At 42.7% G+C, this 15,398-nt stretch overlaps 1 protein-coding gene across 1 annotated transcript in view; it reads right to left on the bottom strand.

The window, feature by feature from the left end:
* Positions 1-15,398, bottom strand: part of CDH4 (cadherin 4) — a 436,070-nt gene that overhangs the window by 69,607 nt on the left and 351,065 nt on the right. Inside the window, 1 exon segment of the mRNA XM_025895228.1 lies at positions 6,135-6,307. Coding sequence (XP_025751013.1) covers positions 6,135-6,307 — 173 coding nt within the window.

Raw genomic sequence — 15,398 nt, 5'->3', positions numbered from 1 at the left:
AGGGACAAGTAAAACACAGTCTGACAGATGATGCTGAAGTATTTTACCTGCTTATCCCTGATTAGACTCCAGTAGTTTATGTCTGGCTTGAAGACATGTTCCACAAAGGCTCCCAATCACTATTTGAATGCTGTGAGAAGAGGAAAAGCCACTTACCCCAGAAGTCTGTTACAGTCCTTCATCATCTCAGTCACTGGAAAACACTTTGGGAGCCTGCAAGTCTGCAAGCTGAACACAGGAGCTCTTGGTCCAAATTCATAGAAATGGATGTGCCTCACTGGCAAAATAATTACTAATCTCTCACTCTTGTTCTCCTCCTTTGAGTTCAGCTGTGGAGGCATTTTTCTGCATGTGTTTTAATGCAGTGATACAGGAAGTTCATCTTTAAAAGCAAGATACTCAGCAGAATCTAACAACCTTGTTTTAGTTCTTCTCTGAAGTAATGAGAAGAACATGAAAACCAGAATCCCTCTCACTTTAAAGGACTCTTGTAATAGATACAAATAGCAAACACGGTGGATGCTTGATTGTGCTTGTCAGAAGGTGACATACTCATACCAATTCTGCATTACTCCTCACTGCTCCTTGGAGATGGCTAATCTCAGTGAGGAAAATGGGAACAGAAACTCTCAGGATGCAGTCAAGCCATTTAGATGTCACTTTTCCTCATTCTTTGTATTTTGTCAGTACACATACACAACTGATAATCTGCCCAGGTAAACTCATATATCACTCATATTGTGTGGGATCCTTCAGCCTCACACTGCAGCAGATGTTCCTCCAGCCCTGCTCAGAGGAGGAGATGCAGCTTTGCAGAATATCACACTGATATTCAGTGAGGGAACATAATTAACACTGGTAACGGCAATTAAGAACAGAATAAATTCCTTTTGTTGTATTCCAGGGTATGGAAAAAGGATCGAAAGGTGCTGGACTATCCTATCAGAGGAAAGTTTCCTGGTACAGGAAATCAGACTCAGCCTGAGTTACCTGTTGGCTACACTTTAGAGTATTGTCTGGTTGGAAAAGACAAACCCAGATTAAACCCACTGTATTTGGGTAATCTTAAACTAGTGGAATGTTCTCTATGGGAATGTTTCACAGCAGTCTCAATGGCTAAACTAATTCCTATCACCAGTGCAATGCCTTGTTTACTCCCAGCCAACACCTGAATGAAGGAACAGGGAGGTTTCAAAAAGCTATTGCAATGACCTGGAGATAAGTGTCCTCAAAATAGTTACTGCAGATGGTAAAATCCAATCCCCCCTCGGTGTTTGGAGGAGCAATGTACAGTTGTTTATTTTTTTTTAACATAACATTTCGAATTTCTGATTTATCAGAAATGTCTAGTTGCACCAAAACCAGAGTGCTGGAAAATAAATCAACTGCCTCTGCTAATAAGAAGAACTTCTCCTCTTCTCCATAAGAATCCTGCCATTTCATTCATAAATAAAATAAGCCTCTAACTCAGTTGTTGGCAGGCTCTCCCTTTTATCTTTCACTCACTTGAGAAGGACTAGCAACATCATGCTTTTGGAAAGCCAAGTGCAGTAATCATAGAATCGGATTTCATGTATTTTTAAAAGCATTTGCAGCAGCAGAGATCCAATCACTTTTAAAAGAAATACAAACACACAGAAATTTGGAAGAAGCAACTCAGAGCTCCTGACTGTCTTCATTTCTCCAACACCACATGAATGTGCTGGAAAGGGACTCTTTTCTAAAGGACATCTCAAAAAGTTAGCAACATTACACTACAAGCACCGCAGAGCCAAAATACTTATTATCTCAAATAAGCCTGGATGACATTTGAGATGTCTCAACATTTATTGGCCTGCCAGCAGAGTGTGGGATCAACCACCTGCTTTTCTCTCATTCCTTTTTTTTCCCCTCCTGCTTGCTCAAAGTCCGTGTTCATAAAATATTTAGGGGAAGCTCTTCAGAGGATGATATTGCCTACACTATACCCCCAGTGCAGGTTTACTGTGCTACTGAGACAGATACTCTGCCACTGGAGAAATCAAAATTGGTGATGGAGTTGAATTACTGCACCAGGAGCACTGTCAGACTGACAGTCTGGGCTTGATCCCACCCGGGACATTGGGCTGAGCGGCAGCAGAGAGCATGAAGTAACACAGGGAACAGAGCTGGTCCCTTATGCAAGGTTATAAGGAGAAATGCTACTTTTCAGAATGGAAAACAAAAATACGAATGTTCTGCCTGTTTCTGAGACCCTGCTGGGGACAGCTGACCCTTTCTTACCTCTTGTAATTTTCTTCCCAGTGGAAAAAAAACCAAAACAACTCAATGAAATGTGGAATTCAGATGTGCTGCTAAACGAAGCCATCAGTCGGGCAGCATCTCCTGTAGTACCACCCATTTCTGCAGCAGCCTGACATAAATTAAGTCAGCTACCATGGTCCCTTCTTACCCCTGAACTTTGTCACAACCTGTTCATCTCATATGTTCACAGCCTTCCCTATTAATCCACATATTTTGTGCTCCCATTGCCTTATGATCTTTCCCTCCTAATTTCATTAAATCAGCTACAGATTTCCTAAGCTGCCCTGATGTTTTCCTGCATTACAGCAAGACTCTGCTTTTAACCTTCTCATCGAAGTCTGGCTGTCTGAATGTACTTTTGAACCTCTGATGCCCTCTAAATCCCTATCATTTTCCTTCTTAGTTCAAGGGGTATGTGTTCCTTTGTTCCACCTTTGGCACTTCTCACCCTTAGGCATCCAGGCTTACACCAGGCTGTTGCTAAACTGTCCTCCTTTAATAATTTTTATGAAGTGCAGTCCAATTATCTTTATCTTCCTTGGGGATCCATTCAATTAAGCACAGTCATAATGAGTGAATGGACACAAAGCTTTGTAACCATATTTACACCCAGATTAATGGGAACCAGGTAAGATAACTTTAAAGCCATCAATATTTCAATACTTTGGCTTTTGATTGTGCTATCTTCAGTGTCAGACACATTTAGGAGAGACCAGCACAATTTGAGAGGCTGAGTTTTTAATTTCCTCCTTGGTTTGTGGAAATGACGGTTTAGAAACAGCAGCAAAAATACATGACTATCTTAAAATAGTTTTCTTGCAGGTTAAACAAAACACTTCCTGTGACACAAAACAAGCTGGAACACTGTATCCAGTTTGTTCTTTCATGGATTGAAGGTAATGGAAACCAGCAAAGAACCAGTATTTAAGTGGAGATGCTGAGAACATCAGGAAATCTCATTTAATGAGCATGCAACAGAAATGCTGATCTAGAAATAGCAGTTCTGAAGTGACTTTTCTCCCTTCTGAAAGAGAAATGCTGGAACATGGACCTGTCTCTCAGATATGGAATAGCTCTGGCAGTTATTTTCACACCTGCTTTGCATTGTAGAAACAAGGGAGAAGGGTCCAATGGAAACTGAAAACCTGGTTCTGTATCAACACAGCTTAACGTAATCGTGTCTCAGGCACTGACAAATGTGTCAATAAGCTTTTGGAGAAATAACTGGTATCCAGGGAATTTATCTTGGTTGTAGTAGTTTCAGCTGAATAGGTCAGATTTGTTAACATTTTAATTTACACAAATCTGCATTCCAAATACTGCTCTTCGGTTCCTTTTCCTAACGACAAGAAAATGTCAGCGGCAACCCCAAATTTACTCCTCTAATAGCTTTCTCAAGATTTCAGGAAAAACAAACAAAAACAAAAAACCAATCTGTGATACAGTAATATGAGTGTTTAAACACATTTTTCAATTTAGATGCAATATAATTTTATGTTAATAACCCAGAAAGTTTTGCCAGTTCCAGATGTAATCCTGACAGTAGCAGAGAGAGCTGGGAATGAGCATGTCCCATAGCTTTAGGGCAGCCCCAGGATTGTGCCCAGAGCTGGTTGTTTTGCCTCAATCCAAGTGTCCCTTGTCCAACCTTCTACTCAGTTTGGGACACTCAACATCATATCTCCATATACAATGTGCCAGCCTGGATTTCCTCGACCCTGTGCACAGGGGAACTAACATGAAGCACATGGTTCCCCTGCAAGTTTTTAAAATGCTTCAGATGCAATGAGAGAAACCTGAAAAAAGATGACTAGTCTGCCTCATCTTTTCCCCCTAATTATCACCTGCCTCTTTTTTCACCTGATTTGCTGAGATTAAAACCCATCTCCCACCCAGATATCCCAACCTGTGTTTCTGAAATTATTATAAACTGGCGACCTTTCTCTACCCATAAAGCCCCACGTCAACATGCTGGCCCCCACTGATGTCAGGGGGGCAATAATAGCTCTTTCATTTCCATAAAATCAGCATTTTCCTGCCAGAGTTCCGATTTCTCCTCTGAGTACTCTGCCTCTGTCCCCCTGAGGGCTGCCAGCAATCTCTCCAGCACTTGCTTCTCCTCCCCGACTGCAAGCCCGCCGCAGGCTTCGGCACTGCTTGGGATAATCTACCTGCTTAAGATTCAGCTAACTTCTAAATAAAAAGAGTAGGGAAAGGTCAGATCTGCCCTAGGTTGTGCTTGCAGAGTCTGCCACATCAGGTGGGAAGGAGCAGGCGCTGGTGCTCCTCCTGCTCCCTCAGCTCTGGGCTTGTCTTCACATCTGGAAAACTCTCTGCTCGCCTGACCTTCTCCTTGGAAAGCTCTTTCACACAGTGTCTCCCCCTGGGGCAGCTCTCCCTGAGACAGTGCCGAGGGGAAGCCCCAAACCTGTGCCAGCCCCTGTTCCCGTGTGGTCCCGTTGGCTGCCCCGGGGCTCTCCGCGTGCTGCCGAGCTGCTGCCGGGGCTTTTATCTGCTCTCAGCAGCTGCCTCTGGGATTCCTCCCAAAGCTGCTCTGAAGCAAAAAAGAGGCCCCAGACGTGGGAATGAAATGGGCATAAACCCTGGCAAAGAGTGCCTGTTGACTGGAGCCTGGCAGAGCACTTAGCAGTGGGGCCAAAAGCCGCTGGGCTGACAGGCACAGGGGAAATCTCTAAGGTGCTGGAGGTTTCACCCCTCTGAGGTTAGGGTTCCAGACAGGAAAGCCATGCACCAGCCTGCATGTGGGGACTCCTGCTCACTCAGTCCCTGCCATCAGGGAAAGAAAGGAGATAAAGCAGAACAAAACCAGTTTCTGCTGCCTTCTCTCAGAAATGCAGCATGCTGGGCTCTCCTAAAATGGGTTTTACTGGACTTTTTACCTCTGGGGACTGCTTGAACAAAAACATCTGAGCCTCAGACTATGCAAGTCCTTCCTTTCCTATCTGCCACAGAGCTCAATGAACAAATGATCCTTCCCAACATTAACCAAGTTAACCTGCATTGAACAGGTGACACTTCATGACCTGCACAGTCCAAAGGGGAATAAAACCAGAACTTAAGTTCTGGGGTTCCCTCCCTTCACATCCATTGACCCCTGTCCCCTCCTTCCCCATTCACTCCATCCCACCACTGATGCACTGATTTTTGTTTTATATGTGGGGTATAAATGCTTTGTCCTTGAGCTACACTCACAGTTAGAGGAGGCAGAGCTCTGGGAATCACACTATATGGCTTACACTGGCAGAGTATGGTTGTGTCAGTAAAAATGAAATTTCTTCTGCATTTGGAAAAGCTGTACATCATAAAACGCCAAGAAGAAGGGGCATTAAGAGCAGAGTCCCACAGAAAACCAAAATCACTGGAAGACATTTTCCTAGTTTGGAAGAGACACAAGAATGCCATCAGGAAACATGCAAAGTGTACTGAGTATGGGGTGTGTAACTGCTTTCAGAGATAACATGCAAGACAGGTCTAGAAAGGGCTATAAGTGTCTGGCATTTATTGTCTCCCAACAGAAAGGGGACAAATGACAAGTTATTCATCTCCCTGCTCCTTCTGGAGTATTTCTACATCTTTGAGTTTTACAAATTTACGCAAGGAAAATATCAACGCCAGGAGTTTCATCTCCCAGGGTTTCATCGACCGATATGGATTAAGACAAAAATATCACATCAAAGCCACGATGCCCCACAACTGCTGCAGAAGCAAAGACCACGATCGCCACGTTGCAACTCAAACTTTTAGAGGCTCAGTATTCAAGACAGGGCTTGGGCTTTGCAAGTCAGCAACCCTCAGTAGCAGGACACCTGGCAGGATGGCTTCAAACTCACCTCTCTGTCGAGTCCAGCAGCCACAGTGACAATGTCTCCTGTCTCGCTGTTAATGGTAAACATGTTTTGTGATGGGCTCTGTGGGGTCTGAGTCACGATCCGGTACCTCACCATCCCGTTCGCGGTAGTGGCGTCGTCTGCGTCATTTGCCGTCACCGTCATCACGTAGGTACCTTGGAACAAGAGAAGATGAGTTATCAGGACTATCTCACTGCAGAGCAGACTGCAGTCCCATTGACTCGGGGTCATGCATTTTGCTCAGAAATTCTAGGCAACAGACATCCCATTTCAATCCAGCCAGCTGGGCAAGGATTATGGAAATAGCAACACTGCTGAGACTAGATGATCTGGAAGGATACTGATTACACATAACTGGTAGATAGTGAGAAGTCATATGAGGGTATCTATGATTAAATTCTAATTCTTTCAGTGATTGTAAGTTTTAGGGCAGCATTTTTTGTCCTGCAATTTCACAGATTCTCAAAGGGGATTTTTTTTCCCATCCAATCACTGCATCCACATGCATTCAGAAGCAGTATTTAAGAGTAGAAAGCCCATCAGACTTCTCAGCAGCTTCAGAAGGACACCATCAACATGCCCATGCCTAGTGCAAGAAGCAACTTCCTGCTGCCTCTAGTTCTTGGAGAAACATCCACCTTTCTGGCCCCTCCTGGAGAAAAAAATCCATTTCTGCAGAGCAAATGGAACAGCTGCTGCCCAGCAGGACAGAAAAATCAATGATTTGGTATGTGTGGCCAGTGATGTATTGAATTGTTGGTTTGTTTCTTGCTAATCACCAATGTCTTCATTTGCCTTGCAAAAAACAATCTCTACTTTCTAGATACTGTTGGGAGTGCACTGATGCACTGACAGACTCATTAGCACTGGAGTTTGGCAGCAGGGTGTTTTGCTAAAGTGGGAAATTATCATTATGAGGGTAAAAGATGTTACTTGATTGGATGGACTCCTGCAGCTGCATGGTCCTGTGACCCCCCAGAGCTTGTAGGGCTCAGCTTTATGCTTGTTATATTGGTAGGAGAGAATGACTAGAAGGGCAGGCACACACTGTTCACGAAAAGCAATCTGCAACAGCAGATGAATCTAATGATACGAGACCTGAAAGGAGGAGTGGGGGGCAAAGAGAGACAGTGAAACCTGACAGACCCTCCTTTAGTGACCACAAAACCCAACAGCATCAACGGAAAGATGGAAGGTGCCACTCAAACACTGCTCATTCGGGAAGGCTGAACAGACGGACCAGCTTCCGAGCCTTCTGTGCTGGAGAGATGCAAAGTGGTCCCAACGAGACCCTGAGCTGATTCGAGATGGAGCCAAACATTGCTTTACAAGAAGAGCTGAGTTTGTTCTGCTCGCTTGGTTAGGTGTGAGCCACTGGCAAGCTCGAGAACATGTGGCTCCATCCCCATCAGGACATGTCTCCTCTCGTACGCCCGATCCCCAGCTTGGTCACAAAGCTACCAAGCTCCCAGTTCAGGGAAAGCGGAAAGCTTGAGAGCTTGCATCTGTTTGCAAAGGACTTTAAAGATATCCCACTCTCTAAATGGGCAGATCTAGCAATGGCTGCAGCATGCCCAAATTCTGCACTTTAGCCAAGTGTCTTTAAGCCACTTAGCACACAGGAAATCCCCCCAGTACCCTCCCCAGCTTTGGGAAACCAGTGTTTCTCTGTACTAGCAAGAAAAGGTCTCAGAATTTTGTATTTTTGCACTGTATGAAGTGCTTTGCTGATCTCCTTCCATCTGCCTCAATCAGGCTCTTTTTGTTCTCAGTGGTGATACATATATTCCTGTGAGTTTTCTTAGTTCAATAAGAATTATAGATTAAAAAATAAATGAATGTGTAAAGCAAATCCTAATGATGAACACATCCCTGTCTTTCTGCAATAATCCTGATTCTCATTTGTGAAATGAAAACAAACTATTCAACAACTTTAACACTTTTTTGATCAATAAACTTCAGGAGAGGGAAGGAACACTGAATTGAAACAAGGTTGTGCAAGCAACAAATTTTCTCTCTTTTCTCTTCAACCATTCGTTTTTTGCTCTTTTGCAAAACCAGTTATCATGAGACAACTGATACAAATAATGAAGTCAGTCCTCAGATAACTACAGGGGAAAAGTACAGAAGAAATTTAAATAGGAAATATGCTGAATGAGATGTTTGATTTGGAATTTATGTTATCTTAATGCATTCAATACTGAAAATATCTCTGAACAGAATGTCAAATCCTGGGGCTAATGAAAACAGAAGCGGAAGAGGAAAACAGAATCTATTTTAGGACATATGCAGTTTTAGGACATATTCCAAAAAACAGGTGGTATTTTGTGATGCACTTCCAGCACAAGAACAGCTCTGAAAATTACTGTTACTACCAGGTTCAGATAATGGCACCCACAGCTGTGGTCCCTCCTCATGTGGGATCTCTTGGACTGCACTGTAAATTCCAAAATGAACCAGGATGTGTGTGAGGTGGTGGGTTCCCAACCTGCAGGGGAACATGACAGGCTGCAGCCGTGGTGGGAGGGGGTGAGGGACAGCAGCTATACTGTGGATGGAGAGTACAGCAGGCCTCCTTCACTCTTTCCCTGACCTTTCTGCTTCTTTCCTGCAGTGCAGCATTGGACTGAGCACATCTGCTCTAGAAAAAAGGACTATTTCAAAAGCATTTGACCTACATCCCCATAAAGGGAGATGGGACTGGACAAATGTCTCTAAAGTCATGAACTGAGCACCAGAGAGCTGTATTTCAAGAGGCAATCTGCTCCCTATCTCCTATCTTTATTTTCGATTATGAAACCCAACCACAGAGAAAACAGAGAGGAACTTGGCATTAATTACTATCCTGTAACTTAATAAAACGCCCTCTGCACAGGGCCCTGTGTGGCTGCAGCACTCTGCAGTGCCTGATGGAATTGCATCAACCACTTCCTTCCTGGCTCTCTCTGGGGCTGACCTCTCCCCGTCTGACCACAGTCTGCTGTAAACTGGTTGCAAATTACTTCTTCCTCTCTGCAGTCTGGATGGTGTCTGATATCTCTTCTCCCTTTCCTGTCTACACACTTCTCCCATCTGGCAGCGTTGTCCCAGGAGGGCGACAGCATCTCCTGTTACCCGTGCTGAAGGCACCTCTCCTAAGGAACACTCACTTCTGGGAGATCAGCGGGTGTAACCTACATCACCATCTACATTCCACTTGGTTTTCTTTACATTTAGCCTGTTTTTAAGCAAGAAATATATTCTAGATACCTGTGTGCTGCAGTGAATGACATAAACATATATCTGCACACAAGAGTACTCAACAGAGCAATGTGGATATATGCTGCTCCAGTGTCTAACATCTTCTGGGTGCTATATAAACTCTTTCCCTATACTAAGATGGTTGGTGATGATTTACCTGCAATAAAAGTAAATAATGTCATGCTTCTATGTCCTTTGCATGGAGATACATCTTCAAATACTTTATATTAAATAAAGGAAATATATCCCCATATCCAGCCCCTAACACTACACAAATTAAGCAAATATACACTGGCAGAGTGAGTGCACAGCTCTAACAAGTTTGAGGAATGAAGCTGGGATTGTTTGGGGTTAAGTGACAAAGCACAGACTCCCTAGTGTTGCCCACAGGATGTGCATATGCATTTTGTGGAAATCAAAGTATTAAACACACCATCCTTACATCCCTGTATCTACCCAAACAGAGACTAGAAGCAGTTATTACAGACCAGAAACAATGAGAAACTCCTCCAACTCATAGTCAAGACCCTCACACTGTACTCTGCCATTTTTGTGTCAGACCCTGGCAGTAGTGATGAAGCTACAAGTGTAAGAGTAAACAGGGAAAGAGGGACTTTACACTTTCAGTGTCTGAGAGAGGAATCACCTTCATTTTTCTGCTCTGCAGGGCTTGCAGAGCATCAGCATCAAAATGAATGCATCAAGTGTCAAAACCTGGGCCCAGTCTGTGCAGTGATTCACAGAACAAATACCCAGCCCAGACGGTCTCTGATGTAACTGCATTAAACTACACACCTGGCCTAACTCAGGTGCATAACCTGTTGAAAGAAAACCATTTCTCATCAAATAAGGCACATGGTATGTTAAATAAAACACCTAACCTACTACATCATGTCAATATTAAATCAAATTTGTTGCATGTTGAACAGCTCTTCTGAGCAGCAGATTGAATTACCATGCACAGCTAGTGATGACAAGATTACTGTGCATTAGCTTTCATTAACTAATGTGCTGAGTTCATATATCACCTGAGTTAAAATTAATGGATGGCATGACCAAGATCTATCAATAAAAGGCAAGACCTCAAGAATCTGTACCTTCACAATGCATTCCCAGAGACCACAATTTCCTAGATGTTATTTTGTCAAATGAGATAGCTTTGTTTCTAACCATAGACAAGACACATGAGAGAAATGCTTGAAACCACCCCTTATGGAAAATATTCCCGTTAGATTAATTAAGGTTTCTACAGGCAAAACAACACCTTACAGAATCTGAGGGGATGGAAGCAAAGGGAGATAATTTATACCTGTATATTCAGCTCTGTTTATCAACTTTAAAATGAACTGCATCTCCTGGTAAAAGACTGCAAAGAGATTTTGTTAGGTTCACAATATCTCATTTGATCTGTACGTGTTAAGCAAAAAGAGAAGCAGAACAAGGAAGATAACTGCCCTGAGTATATGTAAGCAGATAAGTGCACAGTTGTAAACAAATGCCCCCCCCCCGAAATCACTCTGGAATCTGAGAATCTGCTCAATTCTTTCCAGCTCAGACAGTCCCAAAGCATGCCAAAGACTGATAATTCACATCACGTTGTCTGCAATCTCTGCTGTGCCATCTATGCAACTTCATTTCTCCATAAAGATGGAGCTTTCATGGTTTTAAGGCATACAAACAATATCTTGGCATAGTTGTGCTCCCAAAGTCTTTGTTACAATTGCTTTATAATTGCCATTTTTCTAAGCTGGTTTGATATCCATTAGTTAGATTTAATGCATGTTAAAAGAAAGAGCTAATGGGCACTTATCAGGAATCCAAATAAAAAAATAAAATACAAACCTCTTTCACTTTGCCCTTAATACCACGTTGCTGTAAAATCACATAATCCTCTCTGTCTACTCCTATGATATAAACAGAAAAAGCTAAAACTTCACCCAGTTTTTACTGACAATGCTCATTCTCTATCCAGCTTTATCTTACAGTTTATGCTTTTAAATGGCTGGTAAATGGCTGCAGAATCATTAAAGGTTGGTTAACCTTCTCAGTCTAATTTTGACCTACAAGATACTTAATTTAATCATTCCCCCATAGAAAAGGATTGAATCATTATGTGCAGACATGTGGTGATGGTCATATTACATTAGATCTTCATTAACCCGAGTTAATAATGGCTTTGTACTAATGGAAACCTCCCCTTACTCCTCATTTTTTCCCCCCAAATTTGAAAGCTCACTTAGTGAATTCTCTGCATCCGATGCAAGACAGAGAGAAGACAGTAATTGCTGCTGGAATGATTAAATACTGAAAAGCAGTGTAAAATTTACAATATTTCCTAAAACCAAAATCTTCCATTCATTGGAGTTTCCTGATACCAGTTTCCTTCCCCACAGAGGATGGGAATCTCATGCCCCTGCTCACGACACACTTGACCCTTTAAGTGATTCCACTCATGGTAATGAGGTCTCAAGGACAGAAGGACACACTAGAAAAGCAAAGGCATCAAAACCAAGTTACAATGAGAAGTGTGACGGGATCCTGAACAAGTCCTTGGAGTACATCTACACACTGCTGTAGCGTTAAAAACAAACATCTCAGCTAACAAACCTGTATCCTCCAAATTAAATGTGTTCCATCGGTGATGTGAAGCACTTTGACATACTCATTGCTTAGGGTTTCAAACAAAATTGGGGAGCAGACTCACCAGCAGTGCTGAGTGGAGTTACAGAGGTGAACAGGAACATGGACAAGACATTAAAATGACAGAAGTGCCTAAAACTCTACTGCAGCTGTAATAAATTGTAAATATACTTAAATTAAATGGCACTCCACATGCTCTAGATAAAAAACTAAATAAAAACAGCACTTCCCCTCTGAATGCTATTTCTCCTGTCATAACTGATAGCTCCTGTCATTCTCTTTCACCATTATTTCTGTAATCATTGGCAAATTTTGACCTTTCAAGCAGCTAACCTAATTCATAACGGATGCCACTTCCTAATTAGTGGAGACATCGGATTCTCAGCTTCAGACAAGGCAAGAGCCAACCTAATGAGAATAAAGAGAGCGAGGAGGTCTGGAGAGACAACTGAGCGAGTTGAAGAGGCTGCTGTCATCCAGAACGGAAATAATACCTTCTTACTGTTAAAAATGGAATAAATACCTCCGGAGGGAAAACGAGCGGATGCCCTTACTGCAGCACATGCACGAGCCTGGGCAGATTTGGAGATCACTCCTGTGCAGCAGCCTGCAGCCTATTGAGACCCCTGTACCACAGAGAAATCCCACCTGCAAAACTTCAGGATGGGCAAAAGCTCATCCAGCCGCTGAGCAAAGAGTTTTGGCTGCATAAATTCACGAGGCTCAGCTCGGCTGAGGTCCTGCACACGAATCCTCTTGATTTCCAGGGCTAATTCAAAAAAAGGGAGAAAGCATGACTTAGGACAAGATATCCTCAACATCACCACTGAACTGTGCTCAACAGCACAGCCAGGTTTCATGCTGAACTGAAGGCATATGTGACTCCAGAAATCATGCAGACCCAGCTACACAGAGCCTGACACTTGACACACCCGACACAAGGTTTCAATCCAATCCTTGAATTTTGACACTATAATATAAAGTAATACAAGATAATAAAGTGATGTACTAATATGTATATTTTAATATATATCATACTATGTTTTCTGTAACTGCTGGTTAAAAGGAGGCAGAGAGTGGGCTATTACAGTGATGTAACTCCCTTCTAGAGCAGTCTCAGGACATGATTTCTACAGTTTTTTCTTTTGCATCAACTTAGCCATTTTTTTTGGAGGGAAAAAAACATCAGTCTGGGGATTTGCATTTTTTTCTCACTTGCACTCCTATAATTCACTTCCTTGCTCTTGGGACTGGATGCTTCTGCAAAGGAAATTAAGAGCACAGATTTCATAACCACTCACCTCGAAAGGGAATGGAAAGCGCTACCACATGTGTCTGCAGAGAAACAATTTCTTATGTTACAATTGTGCTCGGCTGAGCAAAAGAACTTGAAAAAGAATATTGTGGATCCTAAGTCTGTGTGTAATGTGTGAGAGAATAGAGTTGGGTTGGACGAAGCCATTTTTAATAGCATGTGAAATGCAAGGGTAAGAGCAGCACCTGCCCAAGGTGCAGAAGATGGCACTACATCAATGATACATTTCAGCTCGTGATGTACCCAGAAGTAATGCACCCAACCTGTGAAGAGCTCTGGGATGAGGAAAAGAATCTGTTGAGACCTAGTCTGGCCCTGAAGATTTTACCTGCACATGACCCCTCTGAAACATTTGGAATTTATGTTATTTTTAGCTTCCAGTGCTACCAACTGGAATGTGCACCCCGTGGCAGCCCCAGTCCATGAACCTGTTCAGGTGTTCTCTTAAATTTGGACCTTCCTAAATGAAGAGGTCTAAAATTAACTTACTTACAAGTTGGAAATGATAATTGAATGTTGTCACGGCGTTTTTGGAATGGGTTGTAATGGCAAGAGGCGGTTTCACTCTGTGTCCTATAAACTTTTAAAAATGAAGCATCTTCTCTTCAGATCTCAGGTCCTGCCACCCATTCTGTTCCTTCACCGAACAAACAACCTGCAGGACACGAGGCATCTCTTCATGAATTGCACTGTCTGACTGGAGAAGAGGAATAAGCCAGAACTGCAGAATCCAAATTCTCCCCAGGAATATATATACAAATGCAACTGTACGCCTTAAAAGATTAATTTCACAAGCCTTAAATTGCAGTTTAATTTGAAAACTAATTCAGCCTCATAATTGGCTTTCTGTTCAAATCACTGAGGCTAAAGATTTAAATTCTTAATATTCAGATGACTTTCGAGTTTCTGGCCCCATCTGTGCATTAGTCCATGGTGTTAATCTCTGAGGGAATCTCTGCTGGCATAGAAATAAAATAAACAAACTGGGACACTAGTAGAATAATCAGCTTTTAAAATCCTTGGGTTTTTTTATATACTGCTTATTTTTTATGAGACTTCTTTAACTCAATTTGCCACATATAGATTTAGCTCCCAGCTATTTCATTTTTCACGTGGCATGTTATCAACAATTATTGTATCAGAGTTCCATGAAATAAGGAGGAGATGGGAAAATTTTAAATTACAACATTTCTCATGTAAGAAACACTAATATTCCTTTCTTTTGGAGGACTGTCCATACTCAGCACTCTTTCACACCAATCCCAGGGAGAGTGGTAGGAGTAAACTACACAACTCCAGGAGAAAGGAGGAGTTGGATGAAACCAGAGTTTAAAAGAAACCACTTGGACTTTTGCTATTGACTTGAAAGGGACCAAGACATATCCAGAGAGTTAGTGAAGCGGAAAGGATGAATGGGAATGGAAAAGGCCAGTCTGACAGGAACAAATTGTTTTGGAGAGATGAGTTAATTTTTGACAATCTTTCTGTTAAAACAAAATAGATACAACCCAGAGCAAAGCACTCGAGTCACTGCGGAGCATTTCACATTGACCTTTTCAGAACTGAACGCTTCAGTTAAGTAAGACATCCACATCCTTCCATAAGGAACATTTTGCGGTGGTTACAGCAAAACTAAGCTTCTGCAGAGATGGAAATAATCTTTCTCCATTACACTATTGTTTTGTGATTAAATTCCTTTTTTTTTCTTTTGTACTTAAGCATTTTCACTCTGTCTTATTGAACAATTTTTCTTTTGGAAACTGCAGAGTTTCTTTTGGAAGAGCGCTCTGCAAGGACACCCCTGGGATCCTGCACCCCCAGTGGTACAAGGGCAGGGACTGGGCTCATGGTAGGCAGCCACTGGCGCTGTATAGAGGGGAAAATCCCACCTCAAGCCCCAGTTCCTTCCTGCCATAAGGCAGTGGAGCTTGTGTGAGGCTGCTCAGAGACGCTGGCTGGGAAAGGGCAGCAGAATCCTCGCAGGGCAGGCGGCGCTGGGCAGCGAAGCTCTGCCACCCGTCCCGCTTTGTCAGCGCTTGAAAGGCAACTCC

Source organism: Manacus vitellinus, unplaced genomic scaffold, assembly GCF_001715985.3.
Source record: "Manacus vitellinus isolate BGI_N305 unplaced genomic scaffold, ASM171598v3 scaffold_26_pilon, whole genome shotgun sequence".
In the NCBI taxonomy this organism is placed as follows: domain Eukaryota; kingdom Metazoa; phylum Chordata; class Aves; order Passeriformes; family Pipridae; genus Manacus; species Manacus vitellinus.
Note: the sequence above shows the minus strand (reverse complement) of the source record. Positions and strands in the feature narration are given on the sequence as shown.